Source organism: Astatotilapia calliptera, chromosome 3 (assembly GCF_964374335.1).
Source record: "Astatotilapia calliptera chromosome 3, fAstCal68.1, whole genome shotgun sequence".
In the NCBI taxonomy this organism is placed as follows: domain Eukaryota; kingdom Metazoa; phylum Chordata; class Actinopteri; order Cichliformes; family Cichlidae; genus Astatotilapia; species Astatotilapia calliptera.
In genome coordinates, this window is record NC_137424.1 from 8,711,142 (window position 1) to 8,738,109 (window position 26,968).

Sequence of the window (26,968 nt, forward strand, 5' to 3'; positions counted from 1 at the left end):
ACGAACAATGAGGACTGGCTGACCTGGCTGCTGAGTGGCAGCTGGAAGACCCTCGTGATAAAAGGACTCGTACTGATAGGAGTTCTGCTTCTATTGTTATGCTTGTTTTCTACATGTATCCTACCATGCATAAGATCCATGATTGACAAAATGGTACAGGCCACAGTAATTACCTATGTTGGACTGCCACTAGAAGATGAACCGGATGAAGAAGATTTAGTATAGAAACACACACACACATACTGAATGATGCTACAATTGAAAATGTTATAAGCAAGTGATTGTTGGCTGATAATAAAGTATGATTAAGTGAAAAATATTAACATCAGGAGGGGATGTTAAAGAAGAAACGCTTTTATGAGTTTTATGTTGCATTAAAGTACATGTTCATATTTTACTCTTAATAGGAAAAGAACAAAATGTACTACTCGCTCTGTTTATAGAAAGAGGAAGTTCACCCTATGACATTTATACGAACTTAGACACACACATATGCAAAATTAGAGGAAACTGCTATGCTTGTTTCACCCTGCTATAAATAATAAACGACTACTGCAGCTCGGTGTGAGTCCTCTCTGAGCCCTCACCCGTGCAGCACGTTAACCGTCTCCAAGTGTCTCAGTGTTGTTTATTCACCTGTTTGATAACTGTAAATCTCTGACAACAGTTTATTTATACCATCTTCACGTGAACACATTCAAGAACATAACAGATGAAGAAACATTAAAAACTTCCACACTACATGAAGCAAGAAAAATAGTTTATTCCTTTATGTAGAAAAAACAGAAACATCAAACATCTCCAAGACTCTCTTTGAAAGAACTAAAAACCTTTGTTCTCATGGTCCAATCATGAGTGAACTCCCCGATGAAGCCTTGTGTGCTAAAACATGTCAGAGTTTTAAAGGTTAAACATGAGTTTCCAAAACGTTTTGCTGGAGAACAATGAACTATTTGACTGAGTTTCAATCATTTACAGACGAGCAAAACCAGGACAGAGAAAAAAGGACAAAACTGACTCAGTAAAACAACAGAAAAGAAGATCCCATGTAGATCTGTATTATGTAGAAGTTCAGCCCAGCAACCAGTTCAGTTCAACACAAGTTTAAATGATTCTATCTGAACTCTGTGGAGCCTGATCTCAAGCTTTTTGAGTCTGACACAGAAACCAGAGGATCTTTCTGTGTCTTCAGATTCACTGTGATCCAGTGATGGGAGTGATTTCAGCCCTGAGTGATCGCGCTGATGTTTGCACAGAGCAGACAATGAGGTGAATGTTTGGGCACACTGGTCACAGCTGTAGTTTCCTTCCATGTGTGCACGTTCATGAATGTTACGATGACCTGACTGTGAGAAGCTTCTCTCACAGTAGATGCACTTGTAGAGTCTCTTTCTGGTGTGGATCTGTTGGTGTCGTCTCAGGTGATGTGGAGCTTTAAAAGTCTTCTCACACAGGTCACATTGATAAGGTCTCTCCTCAGTGTGGGTAAACATGTGTTGTTGTAACTGTGCGTCTGTTGTAAAGTATTTGCCACACTGTTCACAGCAGTACACATCATGTCTGGTGTGAATGCGTAGGTGTGTATTTCGGCTCCCTCTCTGGCTGAAAGTTTTTCCACAGATGTCACAGCTGTATGCCTTAATTCCAGAGTGGGTAACTAGATGACTCTGTAAGTGGCTACTGCGAGTAAAAGCTCTGCCACACTGATCACAGCTGTACGCTTTAACTCCACTGTGGATGAGTTGGTGTGTTTTTAGGGAACCCTTTGAGGAAAAAGACTTTCCACACAAGTCACAGCTGAACGGACTCTCTCCAGTGTGGATGACCTGATGCTGTTTTAGTTTAGCCCTCACAGTAAAACCCTTCCCACACTCGTCACAGCTGTATGGCTTAATTCCAGAGTGGGTAACTAGATGCCTCTGTAAGTGGCTACTTTGAGTAAAAGCCTTCCCACACTGATCACAGGTGTATGGCTTAATTCCAGAGTGGGTAACTAGATGACTCTGTAAGCTGCTACTTTGAGTAAAAGCTCTGCCACACTGATCACAGCTGTACGCTTTAACTCCACTGTGGATGAGTTGGTGTCTTTTTAGGGAACGCTTGAAGGAAAAAGACTTTCCACACTCGTCACAGCTGAACGGTCTCTCTCCAGTGTGGATGACCTGATGCTGTTTTAGTGAAGCCTTCAGAGTAAAACCCTTCCCACACTCGTCACAGGTGTGTTTTTTCTCTCCCTTTCTTCTGTGAGGTTTGTCGGCCTCCTGAGAGCGCTGACTTCTGGCTCCATGTTGGTCCTGCAGTGACAGAGATACAAACAGAGGCAGTGAGTGAAATGCAGTCGTGGAACAAACTCAACCTTCAAACTCCATTAACACTAGTTTTAAACCTGAAGGTGGAGCGTGGCACCAAACACCACTTAAACCCCCGGAGAGCAGCCATTTGGCTTTTAGCTAGGCTTTAGCTTCAGACAAGTGGAAGCTAAATGGGCTAGTCATTCATATGTATATTAGGTTGTTACCTGGGAATTCTGGAGGGAGGGGAGTGGGGGTGTGTGATTGAGGGGGTGGGGGAGTGGAGTGTTTCAGTTTTCCATCTTAGGGAGAAATCAACACACATGGGTGTATGTCCTTTGTTGCTGACATTTATTGATAAAAACAGTACAAAAAACCAACCATTTGTACACATATTTACAAATAATAATAAAAAGTGAGTGAGTACATTTCAACATTTTCAGCAATCACTCACAATCCTGGCACTGCCATGGTATCTGTAGTCTGCATTTACCACATGTGTATCTGTTGCAGTGAACACATCGCACAGTGGCATGATTTTTCTTGCAATTGTGTTTGACTTGACACATGGCTCTTTTTCCAGGGCTCGGTGTGGAGGGTTGTGTCCAAAGCAACTGTTCTTTTCTTGCCTTCTTCGCAGCTACATGAGAGTGAGCCAACTCTGTTGCAAGCTCCACCAGGAAGTCCACCCGTCTTTCCTTCATCCCGGTGCATGCTTGATACAGCACATGTGCATTCAGTGCTGCCATGTCAATCATGTTATAAAACACGGCAACTGGCCAGCGCCGTGTTCCTCTGCGGACAGTGTACTCCCGAACCATCTGGTCCATCACATCCACGACACACTTTGTTTTGTTGTAAAGGGTGACAGTGTTTGGCTTCCTTTTGGTAGTGTTATCAGTCTGAACCACGCTGTGCATGCTGCTAAGAATATAGACTGTCTTCTTCCGTTTGGCCGCATACGCCGTCAGCGTGGCAGCAGAGGTTGAAAACACCTAAGAAATAAGATAAATTGTTTTTTCCATAGCCCTTTAGAATTCACCACTCAGGTATGTGTAAGTGTACACAGGTAAGTGTAAAAGGGCTATGGAAATAACAATTTATCTTATTTCTTAGGTGTTTTCAACCTGGCCAGTTGCCGTGTTTTATAACATGATTGACATGGCAGCACTGAATGCACATGTGCTGTATCAAGCATGCACCAGGATGAAGGAAAGACGGGTGGACTTCCTGGTGGAGCTTGCAAGAGAGTTGGCTCACTCTCATGTAGCTGCAAAGAAGGCAAGAAAAGAACAGTTGCTTTGGACACAACCCTCCACACCTAGCCCTGGAAAAAGAGCCATGTGTCAGGTCAAACACAACTGCAAGAACAGTCATGCCACTGTGCGATGTGTTCACTGCAACAGATACACATGTGGTCAATGCAGACTACAGATACCATGGCAGTGCCAGGATTGTGAGTGATTGCTGAAAATGTTGAAATGTACTCACTCACTTTTTATTATTATTTGTACATATGTGTACAAATGGTTGGTTTTTTGTACTGTTTTTATCAGTAAATCTCAGCAACAAAGGAAATACACCCATGTGTGTTGATTTCTCCCTAAGATGGCAAACTGAAACACTCCAAGTTGGTGACTTTTGGAGATTTATTTCCCTGGATGATTGAGAATGCATCAAGATGAAACACAAAAGGGAAGTTCACAGCTTTTAGCAGCTCCCCCACCCCCTCGTTCACACACCCCCACTCCGCTTCCCTCCAGAATTCCCAGGTAACAACCTAATATACATATGAATGACTAGCCAATTTAGCTTCCACTTGGCTGAAGCTAAAGCCTAGCTAAAAGCCATTTGGCTGCACTCCGGGTTTTAAAGGTAGAAAGGTAGAAGCCTGGGACTCCTAGTGTTTTAAAGGTCTCTTAACCCCACCTGCTGGTAGTTCTAACACATTACATCCAACCTGCTGTTAAAGATAATTCATGACTGTTCAAACACTAAAATCATGCCCATCCCTCCTGATTGTACACACACACACACACACACACACACACACACACACACACACACACACATTATTTTATAATTTAGATTATTTTGTTGTTTCCTATTACATATTTCTATAATTTGTATAGATTTATACAGAATTATTCAGTGATAATAAATCCTATGTTTGTTTATTCTAAAGGAACCCCGTTAGCTTCCACAACAGATGTTGCTCGTCTTCCGTCAAATACTCACATAAAATATTACACAATAAAGTGGATTCAAGATATCCACATAATTTCACTCTTACATCCACAGTGAGGTTTCACAATTGTTCAAATATAAGCAATCAATAATAATAATAATAATATCAATAACATTGAGGCACATTACACAAATTTCAAAAACAAATCATGTCTTACAATATTTACAACAACTAAAAGCTCTGTAAATCGGCTTTTAAGTCTTCATTGAAGTTTTGAATAATTCTCTAATTTTTTAAGGCAACTTATTCCACTTAAAAGTTGCTCTAAATGTAACAGTTTTACAAAACGTTACTTTTAACTCGAGCATTTACTAAATTGCAGCTTGTTGAAAACTGTAATATGATGATGTATTTCATCTGGATACTGCAGCTGAGCAGAATAAATGTGGTGTGTTTAACAGAATTGCTTTCTTTAGAACTACAAGTAAGCCATAGAATATTTTAGCCTGTACAGGAAGCCAAGAAAGGTTATTATGCATTTGATCAATATTAGTATAGTATGAACATCTTCACACTAATCTGGACGCCTTATTCTGGACTAACTGAAGTCTGTTAAGATCTGTCTTATTAGCTGCTGACCAAATGATTGAACAATACTCCAGATGAGACATTACTAGTGCATTAATGACATCTTTCATAATGAAGAAGTGATACACAAAGAGCATTTCATAGCCATAGCTATGCCTTGTCGGCAGAGTTATGTGACATTAGTGATGTTTGTACTTTCAGCGTTAACTTGGTTTTAAAGCCTTTAAAATATACGCCGTTCAATAGTCGACCTTAATCTGACAGAGAATGTGATGATTTTGTGGATAATTAAAGTCAGTCATATATCCACAAACACAACAAGCTGAAAGTCAGTGATGCTGCTCGGTTTGCAGTCCTGAACATCACGGCACAAGCAGGATCCACTGCACTGTTAATGTTAGCTGTGTTATATTGCTGCCTCTGTTCGGTGGTGTCGAGCCAAACGCACTTTAACGTGTGTTTGAACGAGCTGACGGTTCACTCGTTAAGCTGAAAGAAAGATGCTTTAATCACAGCAGTCACACATGTGTCCACTGCACCATCTGGAACTCTTCTTGTTTACACTCGTAATAACACAAACACTAAATCCTGCTTCTCTGGTGCTGTTGTGTAGCAGTGTGTACACCTGAGACTGTCACCTGTCTGTCTGTCCTGCACTCTCTCTCTGTTTCTTTCTCTCTGATTGTGGAATAAAAGTATGAACATGTGTTTATAAGTTACACTTGTGTTTGAATCCTGCAGCTTATCACACATTTGATTTCCATGTGTGACGACTGCAAGTGTCCAGAGTGAGGACAGACTGAGGGAGCCACTGCTGCACATCATCTGTGAGGCTTTGCAGCCCTGATGATCCACCAGGACAAACTCAGCAGTGTGTGAGGAAGAGGAGGAGGAAGAGCCAGCAGCAGCTGACAGATGGAGAGAATAGACAGACTGTTCCCTGTTTGTGAAGGACTGCTAGGAAAGTTTAACATAACTGTCTGTGCTGAATCCGTCTTATTAGGTAATGTTCAAATAATATGATCATCCCAGTGTTTTCAGTGTGGGAGAAAGTACTCAGGGCCTTCAAGTTACACACTATGAAAGGCAGCAACAAGTTTAATGTTCAGAAACCTAAAGTCTGTATCAGCAGCAGGATGGAGCTAAAAATAAATGTTGGTTTCAGTTCTATGAAGCTTTGAGTCTGTGAAGGTTCTCAGTCATCCAGGTCATCGTAGTCAAAGGAGCTTGCAAAGAAAAGCGTCTGGACTTCTTTAAGTTACTTGAAGACGTTTCACCTCTCATCCGAGAAGCTTCTTCAGTTCTCTCTCTTCACTTGCATACCCACCACGGAGGCCGAGGAGACTGTCAGAAAATGACTACAAGAAGACAGCTCCTTGGAGGACAGGACCAACTTCACAGCCGATCAGATTTGCACCCTGTTAGACCTCTGCCTCACCACTACATATTTCAAATACAACGAAGGCTTTTACAGACAAAAACATGGCTGTGCCATGGGCTCCCCCGTGTCACCTATTGTAGCCAACCTTTACATGGAGGAAGTGGAAAGGAAGGCTCTTGGCTCTTTCAAAGGAAGAGTACCCAGCCACTGGTACAGATATGTGGACGACACCTGGGTCAAAATCAAGACACAAGAAGTGGAATCCTTCACTGTGCACAAAAACATCAAGTTCACCAGGGAAGACACAAAGGACAACTGTTTGCCCTTCCTGGACTGCACTGTGCACATTGAAGAGAACGGCAACCTCAACATCGAAGTTTACCGGAAGCCCACACACACGGACCAGTACCTCCTCTTTGACTCCCATCACCCTCTGGAACACAAACTTGGAGTAATTAGGACCCTACACCACCGGGCAGAACATGTTCCCTCTCAACCTGAAGGAAAAAAGAAGGAACACACACATGTAAAGGAAGCACTCAAAACGTGCGGCTATCCTAAATGGGCGTTTTTAAAGTCAGCAAAGAGGCACAGAAAAGAAGACCAGACACCAGCGAAGGAGGATAAGAAGGACAGACGCAACAACATTGCCATCCCCTATGTAGCCGGTGTATCAGAGAAACTCAGGAGAGTTTTCTCCAAGCATGACATCCCAGTGTATTTCAGACCCAGCAACACGCTCAGACAAAAACTGGTTCACCCAAAAGACAAAACTCCAAAACACAGACTTAACAATGTGGTGTATGCTGTACAGTGCAGCGAGGAATGCCCAGACCTCTACATTGGAGAGACCAAACAGCCACTTCACAAGCGCATGGCACAACACAGAAGAGCCACCTCCACAGGACAAGACTCAGCTGTCCATCTGCATCTTAAGGATAAAGGACACTCTTTCGAGGATGCCAATGTTCACATTTTGGACAGAGAGGACAGATGGTTTGAAAGCGGAGTGAAAGAATCCATCTATGTCCACTGTGAGCGACCATCTTTGAACAGAGGCGGGGTTTACGACACCAACTCTCTGCCATCTATAATCCAGTTTTGAGATCCTTCCCAGACGCCTTAACGCCCACTCACATCCTGGGCCATCTGATCTCAGGAATTCGCATGATAAGGTGGGGCCAGGTTTCACAATGAACTCACCCGAAACTCTGGCTGATTGGGGCCCACACCCAGTTTCACACCTTGGCTCAGGCGATTAGAGGAGGGGGGTCCTTTTGTCCCTCTGTGGGGGGTCACTCCCACTAGGTTTATATCTGGGACTCTCCACCATTTGACCTTAGAACTGAAGAAGCTTCTCGGATGAGAGGTGAAACGTCTTCAAGTAACTTAAAGAAGTCCAGACGCTTTTCTTTGCAAGCTCCTTTGACTATGAAGCTTTGAGTATTTTGGATCAGTAGCTGCTGTGTTTGTTGCATCATATTGCTGTAACTGTTTATATGCTTTATATATTCTGAGCTAAGTTGATCTATAGTGTTACATCATATTCTATAAGGATGTTATGTGTTTGTGGACTTTCTGCCCAGTTTGACCCATTTAGCAGAAGTCAGCCTGTTTAAGGCTCTGATATCTATTCTGTGTGACTTAAAGCAGTTATGACATGGTCTGATTTTCTCACCCAATAAAGGAATATTTCATATATCAGTCTACTCTTCATTCTATCAGACACAGTTATCACAGCTCCTACATTTGCTTTTTACACATATATGTAAGCATTGAGCCAAATTTAGTAATGCCAACAATATAATAACTATAATATTGGCCATATTATATTTACATTACCACAGTGAGGTGACTTTAGTCTCATGAACAACATCAGCTAATTGTTATTTACAGCTAATCTTAAACGACTGTTCAGCACAGAAATGAAGCCCAACAATCATGTTTTACAGTCCTGTGGTCTCAGCCTCAGATACTCATCAAATCACACAGAGCTCATGTAGAAACAAATGAACTAAATCTGTTCTCCTTCATTTCTGTCGAACACAGCTGTATGAAACGTTTCCAGCTGTTAGTACATAAACACATAAACAACAGCTGCTTGTTTCAGTGAAAATACATTGATGGGTTTTTAATAAAGTTGTGCAGCTGTAAAGTATTTTGTCTGGTGTCAATTCTATCGTCAGCTACATCGTTATGGCAAATGTTCAGATGTATATGGTGATAAATATCTTTGGTCATATGGTCCTGCTCTGTCTGTCACCTTCTGTGTTGAGCTCATTGTTTCCTCTGTAGTGGCTGAGCTGAGTCCAAGTAGCTGAAAATGTTCCTCTGCTGCTCCGTCAGACTCTCCTCCTCCTGCTGATCAGCTGGGACACAAAACAGATCTTTGTTAGGCCCCACACTGCACTGAAGAGTCAAAGTGTCTCATATGTTCATCTGACAAGTAAAAGAACACATTGTTGTTTCCCGAGGTGGGCAACTTGTTGGAAACAAACACAAAAGGTTTGAGCACTGATACCTGCCATTGCTGGCATTGAAAGATGCAACGCCAGCAATGTGGATTGGTTTGAGTCTTGACAATCCACATTGCTGGCATCTTTCAATATGTTTGAATGCACCAGTGTAAGTGCAGCCACTCAGACTCAATGTGTTCATAGAAACAGGTGCACATGTGTCACGAGTTCATCCAGCAGTAGCTATGGCTCTTGGCCACAGGGGGCAGCAGTGGACTGACCTGCATTCGAGACTGCTCCAGCTGCTCTGTGACAGTCAGTAGATCTGCTACAAATTGCAGATCATATGCAAGTTTTGGAAATGACATTATAAATATTCCTAACTTAGCCACGGCAGCATTGTTGATGTATTACCTATATTGGCTGAAAATGTTCATTTGCAGAGAAAAGACACAGGCAGACTGTGCTTACAGGACAACAACAACAACAATCTTTATTTATAGAGCACATTTAAAAACCAACGGCATGCCAAAGTGCTTAACATAGAACAAATTAACACAAGTATAATCAGAGTCATAAAAATAAAAGTGTAGAATTATGTTCACAGGAAAAAGCCACCAATAGAAAAAATATAACTATAGCACATAGCTATAGCACAATATAACTGTGCCATCAACACACAATGGGGATAAGACATACACAGCGCAAATAAAAAGCAAGATAGGAAAATTAGTAAAATAAATCACTGCAGACAAGGCCAGCATTTAACCAGTAGAAAACGCAAGATTAAACAAATACGTTTTAAGCCGTGATTTAAAAGATTGAATAGAGTCAGACGCCCGAATGCCAATGGGAAGGTTGTTCCACAACTCTGGTGCGGCCAGGGCAAACGCTCGATCACCTCTAGACTTCAGCCGAGATCTAGGCTGCACCAACAGTAACTGTGAGGATGATCTTAAAGCCCTAGCAGGAACATATAAGCTTAAGAGTTCCTTAAGATAGCTCGGTGCTGTGTTATTAGTGATTTTAAAAGTAAACAGCAGAATTTTAAATTGGATACGGTATTTCACAGGCAACCAGTGCAAATCAGCTAGGACGGGAGTAATGTGGGCAAACTTCTTAGTTTTGGTTAGAATGCGTGCAGCAGCATTTTGGACTGTCTGTAATCTATGGAGAAGGGCAGAGTGGAGTCCAAAATAGAGTGAATTGCAGTAATCCAGCCTCGAAGTTACAAAGACATGGATGAGTTTTTCCAGGTCTTTATGCGAGATATACTGCCTGGCCTTAGAAATAAGGCGGAGTTGGTATAAACTGGATCTAACAACAGCAGACACTTGTCTATCAAGTTTAAATGAGCTGTCAAGTAACACGCCCAAATTCCTAACAGTGTCGGAAAAGGAGCTAGTGAGAAAACCAAAAGCATCACGAAGTTTGGCACGAAGGACGTCACTGCCAAAGACCACAATTTCAGTTTTCTTATCATTAAGGATAAGAGTATTTGCCAGGAGCCATTGCCTGACCTCACACATGCACTCTCGAAAACTATTCAAGGACAAAGCTAGGTCATCATTTAACTCAAAGTAGATCTGAATGTCATCAGCATAATAATGAAAAGCGATGTGATATTTCTCAAAGATAGCGCTTAATGGAAGCATGTACAATGAGAGCAGAGTAGGGCCTAACACAGATCCCTGAGGGACACCACAACAGACAGGTACAGCGGAGGAAGAGGAAGTGGCCAAGTGAACCGAGGAGAGCCGATTGGAGAAGTATGATTTAAACCAATCCAAGGCAACACCCTTGATGCCTACAGTGTGCTCAAGTCTTGCCAATAGGATTTTATGATCAACCATATCGAAAGCCGACGATAAATCCAATAGCACTAGGACCGAGGAGCGTCCATTGTCAGCTTTTAGTAGAAGGTCATTGAGAACTCGGAGCAGCGCTGACTCAGTGCTATGATGTGGTTTGAAGGCCGATTGGAATTTATCATTAATGCTATTCTCATCCAGGTAGGCCTGGAGTTGAAGCAACACTATCTTCTCAAGAATTTTGGCCAAGAACGGAAGCTTGGAAATCGGCCTATAGTTCGCATAATCATTATAATCGAGGTTCCTTTTTTTAAGAACAGGCTGAATTATAGCATGTTTAAAGGCTGATGGTACGCAACCAGAGAGCAAAGAAGACTTCAAAAGGGACAATATACTAGGTCCAATTGTACTAAAACAGTCCTTAACTATACGAGATGGAAGAACATCATATACGAGATTAGTATTGTACGCACATCACATAATAACGTTACATGTTATTATGTGATGTTACTGAAATCATCATGAATAACAGGAGTGGTGATTCCTGTAACTTTGTGTATATAATTTGGCATTTCTTACTGATGTAGGCCAAAAATAAATACATAAACTGAGCACCTGATGGCTTTGAACTTTTGTTGTCCATCTTCCATTGGTTTGAATTTTGCGCTCCAGTACAAACACAAATCCCCCAACCCGAGGATCAGCACAATTAACCTAACAGACCTACACCTTAGTTCACAGATTCACTTTGTCTAAGGTTGATTTCTGGGATTTCACACAACCCAGGATTCAGATCGTGAATCCATGATGGGCTTGGATTTACATCATTATCAATGAAATGCGCTCTACTTGGAAGCAGCCGGCCCCGCCCCTTTTGTGTGAGACTTTAAATCATCAAACTGTAAATTATAAATTTAAATTGTTATTGATCCTTTACCCCGAGTCCTAAAGTGTAGATTTATTTTCTTACTCTTCTTATATTTATTGTTTGTTTACTTGCACCGCTGTAACTGCAGCCTCGTCGTCTCGTCTCTCTATATGCTGGACTGTCTGTAGCGGAGATGACAATAAAGTTTACTTTGACTTCAGCAGCGCGCAGGCGCACCGAGGGCTCTCGCGCTCACTTTATAGAATTTAGAAAAAACATCGGTGCAGATTATAAGTCTGTATCATAATATCTGTTTGTTGTTTTTATTTTGTTTTGCGAGTTGGTTATTAGATGCCGCTCCAGCCAGCCAGAGACTCCCCGCCGCCCCGCCCTCTCCTCCCTGTGCCGCCAGCAGCAGGCGCACCTCGCAAACGGAGGGCGCCCTTACTCCCAGCAAATGGCTGATAGAAAACCGATCGGTGCCTACGAATTTCCCAATATGCGCTGGCATGACGTCGGGGAAGCATGGGTACGACCGATTATTTTATTTTTTTCTTGCCCGTGATGCCCCCCCCACCACGATGCATTCTATTGGTTTGCACACTTACACACACCCAGCTGTGGTTTCCTGTTTTGCTGGACTCTGGAGAGCCCCGCCTTTAACGCTCTTCTCTCACAGAGAGCAACAGAAAACTTGGAAAAACTCCAGATTGACTGAACTCAGTTCAAAGTTACCTTGACACCTTTAGATGTGAGACGTAGTGATGGTCCGCTTGAAGCTGACGCTCCGGTGCGTGTGTCAGAAAGATCAACGCGCTGCTTCAGAAGCACCGTGTCGAGGCTTGATTCGTTTGGCCAGAGTCACGTGATCAGTGACGTCTGAAGCTTCGTTTAGAATGTACCTCTTTTTAAATCGAACTTTATTGAAACACAATGAGTATACAACATACAAACAGATGAAGTTTACAAAAGAACAGAACATGAACATACAGAACCAGGAGTAAAAAAATGATGATATGAGGAGGCGAAAAAAATCAACATATAAATATTGTACTGAGAGGCTTTTTGTTGGTTGAGTCTGAAATTGATTGTATGTACAATTCATATCCTTATAAAAAGGCAGAAATATGGTGTTTTATTAATAAACTTACATTTATGGATATAAAATAGCTAAAAGTATTAACAAATATTTTTATAAAAAACATTTATCATTCTTCCTGGGGAACTTAAAGAAACAGAATAAAACATTTTCCATCGTAAAGAAAACTCCCTTAAAATATGGACAATAACAAAACTGCTAAATTCTTCCAGAATCTCTGTGTAGAGGAACCAAAAGAGATGTGCCACAGTTTCTGGATGATCCCCACAGAAAGTTCAATTAGTATTTATGTCTCTTTTAAATGTTACCATATAGTGACTGGCTGGGTCACATTTATGAAGAATTTTATATGAGATTTCCTTCACCTTGTTCACAATTAGATATTTATGGGATCATCCAGACTGTCTTCCAGGTGATATCTGGAACATGTCGGTTCCAGTAAGATATTCTATATATGGGAGAGACATGATATCTTCTTGGAATAAACTACGTATTCTCTTATTGCTGTTACCAAGTTCCTGTGAAAAGCAGATTTTTCCCACTGCTGACTCAGCTGGATCAGGGAGAGTGACTGAGGCAGATATTGAGCTGTCAGTGTTTTTATATAACATTAAAGTCCCTGAGGGTATGGCACCAAGCACCATTGAGAATTCCCCAACACTGACGGGAAAATTATATAGTGTAAGGAATTCATTGTAAGTAAGTAGTACTCCCTCGTTAAATTTTAAAACTTAGTAGCGGCCGCCATTGTTGGCAGCTGAAATTTGGCTGGGCCGCGCTATGAATTCTGGGATATGGTGGGCCACGAAGGACACACCCGACCCATCCTTCAAACTCGGGGGAATGAAGGACGCATTTGAAGGAGTCGAGGAATCGGGACAGCCTTCGTCGCCTGGCTGTGACGTCATCGGCCTTCAAATGCGGCCTCCGGAGGATGCAGCCGACGTTTTGGGACACAGCTTGTGTGTCTTTGTTGGTCATGTGACCTCCCAGGGACTACACATGGAAACGAGCAGTTTAGCTCAAATCTGGCAGGTTTCCATCGTCTGTTTTTGTCCTGATGTCCATGAACATGAACACTGTCCCTGTCAAACACGTCCAGATAATCTGATCCAGTGTTGTTCTTCTTCTGTGGTGTTTGTGATGGAGCAGCAGCTGCTGATCCTGATGTCCTCCACCAAGGGGGCAGCAAATTCAGCTGACTGTCATCATTTATTAAAAAGATGTAACAATGTGACATAATGCAATATAATAGTGTCAGTTACACATTGTGGGTTGCACTGTGGCCAGAATGGACATTACCTCCTGCCTAATGGAAGCTGTCAGCCATCCTGCAACCATGAATTAGATAAGCAGAAGTGAAGGGATTGTTAACAACAATTTAATAATAAAATGTAATGTGATAGTTGCACTTTATTAGCTCCCCACAATCGTATGAATAATAACCATGAATGCACTGCATGCTCATAGCAAGTTCTTTAGGTTTAAAGTGAGATCCTGCTTTAAAGGGCGCTTCATCTGCTGGGAATGACATGTTTCTTCTAGTATGTAAGGCTCAGCCCATCTTACTGGGACTTACTTTTGTAGGTCCACATGCTCTAAACCTGGTGCTCCATGATTGGTGCAGAAGCTTTAAGCTACTATTAACAAATAATGACCATGGACTTAGTTGTTACTACAATAACTTATCATTGAGCAACTTTTAATTTTACTTGTAAAACTATGCAAGTAGAATTGAATGGGGCACAGTGAGCTGAGCACAGGCCCACTCTGTGACACTCAGAGGTTTGTGGATATCATACTGAGAGTATTGGACACAGTGCAGCCAGCTTGCAGCCACTTTCCCACCACTTTAGCACAATGTTTACATGAGACTCAGCCACACTAATGTTCCTGGGCAGACATGTGGTGCAGCATGGCTGATGGCACTGTACCTGCAGCTGTCATGGACAAGAACCACTCAATACCTCACCCAAGCCAAGCCTGTGCTGATGTTGTGATCTGAGACCGAGACACTAACCCAGGATCAGGATATGATGTTGTGAGAGTTTCACTAAGAATTAGCTCTGATTACAAGATTTCAATCTATCGTAACTCTAATTTGTATTTACTTCAGTTTGTTCATCTTGGAGCTGTGTGCAGCTGAGGACAGTCTTATTATTACCAGGTGAGGATATGTAACAGCCACAGTCTGTAGAGATGATGTCACCATGGAGTGGTGATGTCACTGGAGCTGCCAATATGTGCTCCAGCCAAAGCTACACCAGAGGGTTGTGCTGTGTAACAGGTTGGTGCAGGTGGTGTTATCTACATTTGAACATTAGGCAACAGTCTCATGAAGACACTTTCTATTGTTCACTAAAGACCAACAATAACAGAGACAAAGGGAGAGCAGCAGAACTAGTGCTAACAATTAGCACTGCTAGCCTGCCCACCAACACCAGCTAATGTTCTAAAAACGATGATCAATGATTTTGCTGTAACGGCTCCAGCTGTCTGTGTCAGGGACACGTTGGAGATGAAGTGAGTGATCCAGTGACAAAGGTTTGGAAAGCTGCAGTCAGCTGAGACTAAAGGAGTCACCTGACCGAGAGACCAAATGTTTCACTGAGAACGTCCAGATGAACAGAATCAACCTTTGGGATAATCTGTTCCACACATCCATGTTTCACTTACTGCATTATATTTCCTCATTGCTGTGCACACAGGCCTGTGGCTTATAACCAACTCCAAGTTCAGACTCAGAGGCTGCTGAAGCTGTTTTCTGGAACAGAGACGTGTTGGATATAAAAGCAACTCTTCTTTATGTGTCAGCACTGAGGAAAGGAGCAGCTTCGTTTCTAAGTGTATGAAGGACTGTAGCAGTGTGTGTGTGAGCTTTATTTCACAGACAGAACCATGTCAAAAACACAACTTCAGGTAAAAACAATACAAAATCAAAGAGTCTGATCAGAAGGATTAAACAGAGGAGTGTGGGACTGTTTTTAACAGACAGCAGGTTAAGCCAGGCTGGAGGAGTAAACTGAGCCTCGGTGTGAGCAGCAGTGTGTTTGACAGGAAGCTGAGATAAACAGTCTGGAGCCCATTTAGTGCTTCATATGAAAGTGTGAGGATTTGAAAGCAAATCTAAAATCAAGCAGGAGTCAGTGTGAGAATGATTTGTGCTTTTCCTCAGTCAGATGCTGGGAGTTTCAGTTCATCCATGTTCAGCGTGCTGTGCTTTGTGTAACAGGAGAATATGACAGTATAAATCAAGTCTTCATGTCACTGAAAGCCTCCACAGTCTGCTATGGAGGTGCATCAGTTTGGATTTACAAGAAGAACATTTCTTAAACCTGCCACAAGATGGCGCTCCAACAGAAGGGATGTCCACAGTGTAACACAGACACACACATACTGTGTGAATGTGTGAGTGAATGGGCTTTCAACACAAGGCTTCTGCTGCTACCTTTAATGACATAATTAGCTAACAAGAACAAACTGTTAATTACCACCAAAGAACGGCTCCAGATTTTAGCTGCTGACCATTTTGTGAAACGTTGATTACATCAGCTTATTGTTGATTTTTCAACCTTAATATCAGCTGCTTTAAAGGAGCCTGGTTCTCTGGCAGTAACACTTTTCTTCACTAGATGCAGTGCAGGCACAGTCTGTGTTTCTAAACTACACACTAATGTTCATTGTTGTGCAGCTAAATCCTCCCTCTGGATGGGAAGAATCCCTGTCAGGCTTCAAACACCTGGCTTGGTGTTCTGGAGCTAATGTGTCACCTGTGAGGACTCTGAGATGAACACACAGCAGACACTTCAGTTCTCCGTCTGTGTGTCCTCAGTTTCCCAGCATGCCTTGGCTGTGGTGGTGGAGGTGAATGAGGGGGAACATGCTGCTCTGTCAGCACTCAGGTTTCATACCTGGTGATCTCAGAGGACAAAGCGGCGTTACAGCAGCGCACGTTGATGAGACCTGATGCTCTGAACAGTTCAGACTTCAGCCTCACTCTGAGAAAACAAACGACTGACTGTCAGCAGCAACTACACCTGCTCCATCAGTGACGGAGAGAAGAACTGAGACTGAGAGACATACAGCTGCAGGTCAAAGGTCAGAAACGCCCGCTCTTTGTACGGGTCAGGAGTTAGTACTGCAGAGGTCAGAGGTCAGCTTGCTGACAAACCATTTGAAACAGTTTGGAGCTAAAAGCACAACAGCAGAGGAAAGAAGAGACACTGCAGAGATGATGCAAAATATTGTGTTTTGTTCTCAGCTGTCAAAAAGTGTAACACACGTGTTCCAGCACAGCCTTTGTGTACTTTCACTTCTCCATACTGTCCATTGGAAATCCTGTTTGTTACTTTTTGATTTCAGTCCATGTGTCCAAAGCAAACTTCTGTCCCACACTTTCTCTGCTGACTCTTCACCGATGCTCAGATGATCTCAGATGATTTCACCAGAACTCATCAAAATTCGGGCTCCACAGAAACCCAGACGTCACTAAACAAGCGTAACAAGCAAAGTGAAAACTGGTCGTTCAGCTTTATTGACCAAAGATAAGCTCACATGTCACCTCATGACACAGACACTTATTTCCACAGCATGCACGAGGACTGACAATAAGTGTCTATAAAGCCACTTCTATCTGCCACACCTGTGCTTCTGTCATGGTTGCTCTCCTCTCACTCTGTCATTTATCCACAGTCTGCCTCCCTCTGCTCCGTCAGCTGACGTCCTCTCTACACCACCTGCTGTGTTTTATCCTGCAAAAACACATTTAAGAAGCGTTGCACCGAGTAACGGGAGGAACTGCTATAAAATCCATTTAAAGGAGGTGGTGCTGAGTGCTGTGACTGGGGTCCCACCACTGACATCACGGGTGGAGGACATGTTGGAAAACTGCTACAAAGTGCTGTGCAGCCAGCAGAGCTTACAGTCTGTCCTGTGTGTCATACAGGCTCTCACACTTAGTGTTTCTGTGACACATTGAAGAGAAGTTTGTGTTGTTCACAGTTGTGCTTGTACTGAGTGACAGCTGACATGACCTAACAGGAATAATGTGTCTGTGCTGAATGAGAAGTAACACACAATGAAGTCTTGATGCATCTCAATCATCCAGGAAAGTGAGTCTGTTGCTTCTGTTCATCTGGACGCAGCGTTTTGTGGGAGAAACGTGTCGTCATCATCAGGTGACGTCTTCAGTCTCAGCTGCAGGTTTCAGTCTTACAAACAGGACATTTGCATAAAGACTGAAAGCAGCTGCAGGAACGATGGGCTGGGAGCTCCGTTCCTTCATCTTAATTATGCAGATTCTCAGGACCATTGATCAACAACCACTGATCCATGTCCATGAGTCCCATTCACAGAGATGTGGGAATGGCTGCAGTCACAGCATGTAAGATGGAAATAAATGAGAAGTATTTAGCTGAAGTGGATTTGATTTATGTTACTTCTTTTTTAACTTGTAGTTCTACATTGGAAGATTATTGTGATATTGGAATATAAAAATACATTTATATTCTATTATTTTCTCAAAATAAGCGTCACACTCGTGGAAGCCGATGTAGCCGCCGAAACGCTTGCATTTATGGAGACTTTCAGCCCCAGGTAGGCCAGTTATGGATCTTGGATCCACATTATGTCAGCAGCTGTTCTCCACCGTGAACTGTGTTCAAACAAACACACTCACGCCTCACAGACGACAGCTTACAGTCCTGTAGAGATAAAGTGACTTCGTACAGCCCCGACCTGCAGACGCTGTGTGCAGAGGTTCAGGAGCAGAAGTCCCGTTGTAAACATATCACGGCAGACCCGACGATGTTTGCATGAACGCGCTTTTCAGCATCTCTTTATTGACCACTTTACACACACGGTTGCTGTACGCACACAGCCGGCTGTAGCTTTGCAGCTCACAGCCCGACACACACCAACAACAGCAGAGAGAGCACAGACGTTAAGGCGTGATTGCGGGTGCCGCTCAGGTGCGTCCGCCTCCCCTGCAGCGGCGCTGCAGACCACGCCCACCACACGCAGTAACCAGGTAAAATACATACTTAGGCAGAATTTTGCAAATATCTATTTTTCATTTTGTAGCAGCATAGAGCTTTTTTCCAATTATTTTTTAAAAGTCAGGTCGAGGCTCCAAAAGCCCAAAGGCGATATAACAGTTTGTGTTTGCTACATGGATCATTGTAGTTCAGCTTTCCTTTGTTATATTTCTTTAAGAGCTCAAAATGTGTTCATTACATAAATCAAATGTAATTTTCTCTGTAGCACTTCATGGATTTCATAAGCAACACACTGTAGTTGTTCACACAAAGCATAAAGGTAAAAACAATATACACAGTGTTATCTTCATTTTAGATGTCACAAAGTATTTGCGGCTCCCAGTGTTTTCCCGAACCCTGACCCTTTGCGTGGAAACCGGGTCCAAAAGGCTCTTTGGGTGTTAAAGGTTGCTGACCCCTGCACTAGGCCCAACTGACACATATATTTGATTCCAAATACAAAAAATAATGTGTAACCTGCTGGAAGAATGTAGGAGGTTGAGACAGGATCTCAACACTTGGTGTCTGCAACAAAAGACAACAATATGTGGGCCGATCGTGGCTCAAGAGTTGGCAGCTCGTCTTGTAATCGGAAGGTTGCCGGTTCGAGCCCCGGCTTGGACAGTCTCGGTCGTTGTGTCCTTGGGCAAAAAAGCACTTTGGGGTCCTTAGGGACGAGTAAAGCGCTCTACAAATACAGGCCATGTAATGGCAGAAACGTTCTCTAGTGTAAATCCTGACTAGTTCATTAACTACAGATCAGTTTCAGTGAACATTATTCACAGAGGGATCTGAGTTCCTTATACCAGACTCTACAGAAACTGTAACACTGTGCAGCTCTGCGACTCAACAATATGACAACAATGTAACACACACTAGAATCATCAAATAAAGCCCCACTAACCACTAGAACTAGAACTAACTAACTAGCACTGGACACTTGCATATTAGAGATTTCTACCACCATAGGAGGCGAGATATCATCCTTGAACCAGAGCATCCAGCCCTCAATTTCGGACATAAAAAGCGACGTGGCCAGGCATGATAACACTTTGACTGAACTGCAGGACTGTGCCTCGAACCACTCTGACACCATCGCCACTCTCCAGGCCACTGTGGAGCGTTTGTCTGCGGAGGTAAAGAAGTTAGATGAGAGATGTGGAGCTCTTGAGGCACTCCAGGAGGAATAATTTAAGAACTGCAGGAACACCAGAAGGCACAGAGGGACCCAAGATGACTGAGTTGGTTCACACCTGTTGGCGGAGGCGCTATCTCTCGAGGAGAAGCCACTCATCGATCGAGCACATAGAGTGAATCGCCAGCGTCCCAAACAAAGTCATCTTCCTCGGCCCATCATCTTGAGATTGCACTACTACCACATTGGTGAGGAGATTCTGCTGAAAGCTGCAGAGAACAAGAACCTGATGTATAAGGGTTTTTAAAATAAACATCCTCCCAGATTTCCCTCCCTCTGTTGGAAACGCAGAGCCGCATTTGCAAATATGAGAGGAAGACTACGTGGGATGACCGGCGTCAGGTACAGACTGCTATACCCTGCAAAGCTGTTAGTGACCCATGGTGATGTGAGGAAAAGCTTTACCGATCCCAAAGAGACCGTAGACTACGCGGAGAAGCACCTCTCCCACCCACCTTCAAATGTATTAAAAGCAAGGATATATCTATATGTCTAACGCTGACACAGCACTGTGTTTCTTCTTTTCCCTTTATATTCCATGTAAAGGTGAATATGGAGCGTTTATGGAGCTCGTTTATTGAGCAGCTGTCAGTTAGAAGGTAAGAGTTACTAGGTTAACAGAGGTTAGCAGTAACAGTACGGGGAAGTATATTGTGTTGTTCTTTTGTTGTTTTTTATTTTATCGTACTTTACTTTGTTATTTTGATTTTACCTGTTGTGAGTGCTTCCCGTAATTCTCCTTTTTCTTGCGCCGCTGCGGCCAGAGTTCACAACATTACATATTTTTGTATCTATAAACAGGAAGCTGACACTCTCCAGACTTTATCAAAGGTGTGAGCGTCACAGCAGAGGCCTTTGTGTCAACGTAGCTGAAGACAAAACACAGAAACACATGAAGGAGATTTTCCTGGCCTGGATTTTATACAAATATTCTGCAGTACATCAAAAATGAAAGAAAACCATTAGTCAACATATGAACATCACCTCTGAAGTTACAGAGCTTTGATTGGAGACACAGCTGAGCGTTTTGCATTTTGCATAATTAATTACATAATTAATTATGTAACCATAATTAAATGGTTACATCATCTTTAAAGTCCCCAGAGATCAGGAAAAGGGCCTGAGGGTGCTGTGTTTGGAGTCTGCTGGTTACAGTGTGCAGGACCTCACAGGCTGCTGCAGCGTTAGCAGAGGGCGGGACATACACAGCTATCATAATCACGTGTGTAAACTCTCGTGGTAGATAGTACGGTCTCATGCTAACCGCTAGCAGCTCAATGTCCTTACAGCGTAGCGTCTCTTTGATAGAGAAATGCCCAGAGTTACACCATCTATCGTTCACAAACACAGCCAGACCCCCTCCTCCCTTCTTACCACTCTCCGCTGTTCTGTCATAAGAGGCTCAGCAGCTAAAGCAGCACACCTGGGTCTCCCAGCCTATTAAAAGCAGCCCTTTGCTTCACCTGCTTCACTAAACATTATTATTTTAAGCAGAGTGGTGTGATTTATGTAGGCATTGCTGTGTGACAGGATGACTTTTCTTGCACACCCACCAAATGAGGGCGCACATGCTTCCACGCCCACTGGTGACTGCACACATCCTTTCAAGGAAGCATTTCATTCATCCCTAACAAATGGAACAAAACACTGTGCAGCGTGTTCAGGTTTGAACGTGGCCCTGGCCTCTCTCTGCATCCACCTGGCACATGCAACACACATCCACTCCCTGCTGAACTGCTTGTATTTGATGTGTTGAAGTTTTGGTAAAGTTTGAATAAATTCCACTTTATTTATAGGAACATTTCATCTGTGGACTCCTGCTTCCCCTCTCCTTGAGCCAGTTTGTGACGGGAACATGACATAAGAAAAGTAATTTATCCCTTTTTGATTCTGTGTATCTGGCGCTCATCCAGTGAGTTCACACTTGGCAGAAACAGACTGAATTTGTCTGGAGAACTTTGGCTTCAGCCAAGTTAGATAAACACACTGTGTCTCTGTCAAAACAGCAGTGTAGTTGTGGCACCCCTGTGAGGGAATGACCACATTAATATTATTTTGTGTAAAACACTCATGTAACGGGACATTTTTCATTGCTATATGTATTTATTTTCAGTTTCTTTAAGAGGATAGAAAATCCATGTAACAGGGATTCATTTTATGTTAGAAAGCAGTGAGGGCGGAACTTTGGTGCTTGCTCCGGGGTTTCGGGGAGCAGTAAGTGGAGCCCACCTTCCGCTGCTTCCTCAGACACGTTCTGGAGGAAAGCAGAGACGCATCGTGTCTTCCTTACTCTGCTCTTCACCTGCTTTTACAGGTAACATATTTGTCATCGAGGTCTTCATCCTTGGGACCCGTAACATAGTAACTTCTTCATTGTTATACTTCTATAGTTTTCCCATTTTGTGAGCTGTGGATGTGGAAAGTGTCTCAGTGACACATCCACATGAAAACGGCGTTACCTTCGTTCATTTGCACGTCAAATGAACGAGCTGTTTGGACTTTAACGTCACAGCTGATGCTTCGATACTCGAACTCAAGAGTTCAGCTTCCACTCAGAGGTACAAGTACACACAGCAAAGATAAACGTGTACACAAGGTTGAACCCACAAGTGCACAGCTCCAACCAGAGATGGGCAGTAATCCGATTACTTTTTTCAAGAAACGAGTAAAGTGAGGGATTACTATTGCAAAAAAGGTAATTAGATTACTGTTACTTTCCCGTAAGCACGCTGCGTTACTGCGTTACTAAAACCGCAGCTGTGTGCAGATGAACAATGGATAATCTATCGAGTGTGGAGAGAGTGTGAGCGTGCAGCGTTTAAAGCGTGGAAGCACTGACCTTACTTTGAGTTTGACTCTGTAAAAAGTGACAAAAACATTAGCATCCGCTGTTCACTGCGTGGGAAGACAACATGCTCACTCACTATGTGTTAATGGGCATGCTTATTTATAACTTTGATAAAATGTCATAAAAATAATTCCATGCCATCTCACCATTGGTGATCAGGTAGTTTCTGTTCCAGTTCCAGTCCCATAAATCATGAAGCTTGCTGCCAGAAAAGCTTCAAATCTCCTTTGAAAGCTGTTTGTGGTCTTGATTGTGGGAGCTTCAGTTGTCTGACTCCAGCTGCCACACAGTGCTCACTGATATCATTTGCAAAAACCCCAGTGTGACAATATTTATCAGTGAAGCAGAAATCAGGAAGTGACGACTTTTCTTTGAACATTTGCTAAGGCTAAGCTGTGCTTTCTACCACAGTTGGGAATTTCCTGGTTTACAACAAATTATTGTGTCAACACCGCATAAGATTTCAAACTACAGGAAAATCACTGGAGTTATAAGAGGCAGACAACGACACACACACCACATGCATGCTGTTGCTATTTATTGTGGATTAACCTGTCAAGGGCAAGAACAAAATAATTCTGCCTCAAATACAGGAAATCATAGCTTTCCTGTATTTCCTCCATTGTTGGCATGCTGGTTAGTGCTGTTGCTCCACAGTAAGAAGGTCCTGGGCTAAATTATCCATGAATGTAAACGGCTGTGTGTTTCTATCTGATAGACTGGTGAGCTGTCCAGGGTGTACCCTGCCTGGTAACCTATCACTTCAGGGTTATTTCCCAGCCCTGCTGCAACCAGGATAGAGATAGGAGGATGGTAGTTGTTGTAGACCCATTCAATTTCAATTGAAGGATTAAAATGTTCCAGGAGCTCAACTTACTCCATCTGAACATGTTTCAATCGTGTTTTATGAACACAACATGCAGCTTTACTGAATATGAAAAGGTTGTGTTGATTTAACTCAGTTGTTTAAGTTTCTCCCAAAGCAAAACCTTTGTGTGCAACCAGTGTCCACTATTGAATCAAGTCAATCCAACATGTTTTTGTCAGTGCAAAAGGAGTTACGGTGCCTGTATTCCTGCACAATATTGTCCCGGGAGGGAGGAAAACTTTCTGGTGAAGTTTTGGTTGATTTTTGGGTTTTGCTTGACACTAGGTTGATTTTATCAGTGAGGTTTGGATTGTTTTCTTTCTCTAAGAGAGAGAAAGATGGTTTTATGCTTGGACATGTTTGCAATGGGCCCCAGTATTTGTTACTTTATTAGTGTTTTATTGGTTGCGTTTGTTTGTGCTTTTGTTACAGTGCACTGAGATAAGAACATCTGAGAGGTGTGATCCACCGGTGGTGATATTTTGGTATTTTGTGAGTTCCCGATTTAACAAATCAGCTCTTTAATCCAGACCTGAGAGGTTGAACTTTAAAGCGCTATAAAATATTCTTACTGGAAACAGTGGCAAAGTGTTTTTCTCCATGATTATAATGGGCTTGGGAGAAATTCACTTGTATGTCACATTGATCACATGAGAAGTCCTGAGCCTAAAAGGATTGCAGCGAGTCAATCCAGTCCAAAAACAAGGAGCTGTTTTCCTTTAAAATGATGACGTCATCCTGCTGGTGATGGAGGCTCGAATAGGCTGCGCGTGAGACTCCATTATCAGCAATATCTGGTATGAATGTGTGTGGATGTATGCATGTGACTGGACTGTGACGGACTGACGACTAAAAGTTTAACTGACTTGATACTGAGACAAAAACGGTGCCGACTTTAGGATTAGTGAATGTCCACAACAATTCACCCAGCCTGTAGAAGAAGGGTGGAGGTTTTGTCTTGCTTTGTTTGTGCAGGAGCAGAAGGATGACAGAGACTAAAGGGGGAGGCTGTAGCTTCACATGAGTGTGAGCTGCAGACTGAACCCTTTGGTTGCTAATGTTGAGTCACTGATGTTTGCATTAAGAAAATTGTGTTTTATTAGCTGTGTTTTAATTAAGGTATCACATTATATTGTTGGGAATGTTAAATGCTAAAGTGAAGAAAAGCTTTGATTTCACTCATGACTGAACATGTTATTATTAACCATAGCAGGCCACTGTAAAGAGTCAATTAACTTTTATAGAGGAAAAAAAAGGCCAAAAACTCTGTTAATACCTATGAATAACAGGCAACGATAGACTTGTCACATTCAAAATAGAGATATGTAATAACAAACACGGGTCCGTGTCATTTAGGTTCTCCATTGAAATAGTCAATCATTTAGAAAAGTAGTATATATATATATATATATATATATATATATATATATATATATATATATATATATATATATATATATATATATATATATATATATATATATATATATATATATATATATGTCTCAACGCTGTTTCTCAATAATATTAAAAACCTAAAAACTATTGTTGTGGAAGATAGAAGTCACTGTGACAGCCCTCTGACTGTGGAGGACGTTTGTAATCCTATTTCTGCACTTAAGGCCAACAAATCTCCTGGCACAGATGGTTTAACTGCAGAGTTTTATGAATCATTTTCTAATCTCCTGGCTCCGTTCTTACTGCAGCTTTTCGTAGGAAGTGTAGAGTAGGGCTGCTCGATTATGGCAAAAATGATAATCACGATTATTTTCACTGAAATTGAGATCTCGATTATTTGACGATATTTATTTAACCCTTTAAGACCTACCATAGAACCAAGTCTGCCAGAGCTTATATTATTTTTTTACATGTTGTAGTGCCATTTTTGGGAGCATTTCAAGTTGCTATACATCAATACAACTGTTATAGCCCATATTTTAATAATATGTATGCATTAAGTCCATAGTAATTACATTGATTACAAAAAAGTGCAATAAACTACAAAAAAAATTGAAAATCGTTTTTTTTTTTTTTTTTTTTTACATACCGTATTTTCACGACCATAAGGCGCACTGTGCTAAAAGGCGCAGTCTCAGTTATGTGTGCCCTTACTGTATTTAACACACACATAAGGCGCACTGGACCATAGGGCACATACAAGTACCGTATGCGTATTTAAAAATAAAGCGGGAGCAAACCTGAGTTCGGTACCTTACTCACATTTTTATTACCAGTAATTGTCATCATCAACAACACACAAGCATACAAGTGTGCGTATTTAAAAATAAAGCAGGAGCAAAACAAAGTTTGGTACTCACATTTTTATCATCAATCAAACCCATCGAAGTCCTCATCCTCTGTGTCTGAATTGAACAGCTGCGCTAAATCTCCATCAAACATGCCAGGTTCACTTTCTTCACTGTCAGAGTCACTTTCCGTGCCGTGCGGCTCCTCGGAAATGATGCCGGCTTTTGCGAAAGCTCGAACAACAGTGCCAGCAGACATGTTAGCCCAAGCATCTACAATCCATTGGCAAATTGTGGCGTAACTCGCCCGGCGCTGCCTTCCACTCTTGGTGAAACTGTGGTCTCCATCGGTCATCCATCGCTGGATGTGTTTGTCGCCGATGTGTTTGCTGCAGTAGGTGCGGAAGATGGCCAGCTTTTCCTTATAATCCGCTGGAAGTTGCTGCGCTACTGTAGTCCTGGTCCGGATGGAAAAATGGCACAGTTTCATAAAAAGTGAAAGTGAAACTGCTTTTAGCCGAATGGTGACCGTCGAAACGCTTCTCCCGCTCGTTCTTTGCTCGATGATCGCCTTATGTCCGCGGAAACTCAGCTGCGTATTCTTGACCTGTCGGAGCTTGTTTTCCAGCTTCCTCCACTTGCAAACCATCGATTCATTAACCTTAAATTCTCTCGCCGCTGCTCGATTTCCATGTTCCTCCGCGTAGCTGATGGCCTTCAGTTTAAACTGTGCTTCGTAAGCGTGTCTCTTTGCCATTTTCAGGGTTGTTAAAACAACGATGTCCTGCATAACGCACATACCTGTCCTTTTATACAGGTATGTGCGATTGTCCCGGTATATACGATCAACGCCCACACTTCACCCTTTAACGTTCTCATGGTGTTCTCTACTACGTCCTCCTTACAACACATAGGGCGCACTGCGCTATAGGGCGCGCCGCACTTTTTGAAGAAAATCTAAGACTTTTAAGTGCGCCTTATGGTCGTGAAAATACGGTATATTTCTACTTGGGGAAATTTAAGAGGCTTATCCCTCAAAACTTTAAATACAAAAAAGTTGCAAAAAATAGTTTCCCACCACAGGAAATTTATTT

The 26,968-nt window shown here is 42.4% G+C and overlaps 2 protein-coding genes across 4 annotated transcripts in view; one reads left to right on the forward strand and one right to left on the reverse strand.

The window, feature by feature from the left end:
• Window positions 1-743: 743 nt before the first annotated feature.
• On the reverse strand, window positions 744-26,679 carry LOC145424413 (uncharacterized). 2 transcript variants are annotated; one of them, XM_080297718.1, is made up of 3 exons: window positions 12,319-12,474; window positions 8,712-8,817; window positions 744-2,294 (listed from the first exon to the last, which is right to left on the reverse strand). In XM_080297718.1, the coding sequence occupies exons 2-3, from the start codon at window positions 8,727-8,729 to the stop codon at window positions 1,089-1,091; spliced, it is 1,224 nt and encodes a 407-aa protein (XP_080153844.1). In that variant the 5' UTR covers window positions 8,730-8,817; window positions 12,319-12,474; the 3' UTR covers window positions 744-1,088. The 2 variants fall into 2 exon arrangements, with proteins under 2 accessions (XP_080153844.1, XP_080153840.1); XM_080297714.1 differs by lacking the exons at window positions 8,712-8,817; window positions 12,319-12,474 and adding an exon at window positions 25,947-26,679.
• The window catches only part of LOC145424185 (uncharacterized), a 36,316-nt gene continuing 30,574 nt past the window's right edge, over window positions 21,227-26,968 (forward strand). For both annotated transcript variants that reach the window (XM_080297245.1, XM_080297240.1), the window contains exon 1: window positions 21,227-22,226. The gene's annotated coding sequence lies outside the window, so the exon portion shown is untranslated. The remainder of the gene's footprint in view (window positions 22,227-26,968) is intronic.

What these genes read in the sequence shown, in the direction of transcription:
- LOC145424413 (XM_080297714.1), bottom strand. Translation starts at nt 25,982, where the DNA reads ATGAGGACTTCGATGGGTTTGATTGATGATAAAAAT. An exon ending in GTTTGATTGATGATAAAAAT is followed by an intron (nt 2,295 to 25,946) that starts GTGAGTACCAAA and finishes CTGTCACTGCAG; the next exon opens with GACCAACATGGAGCCAGAAG.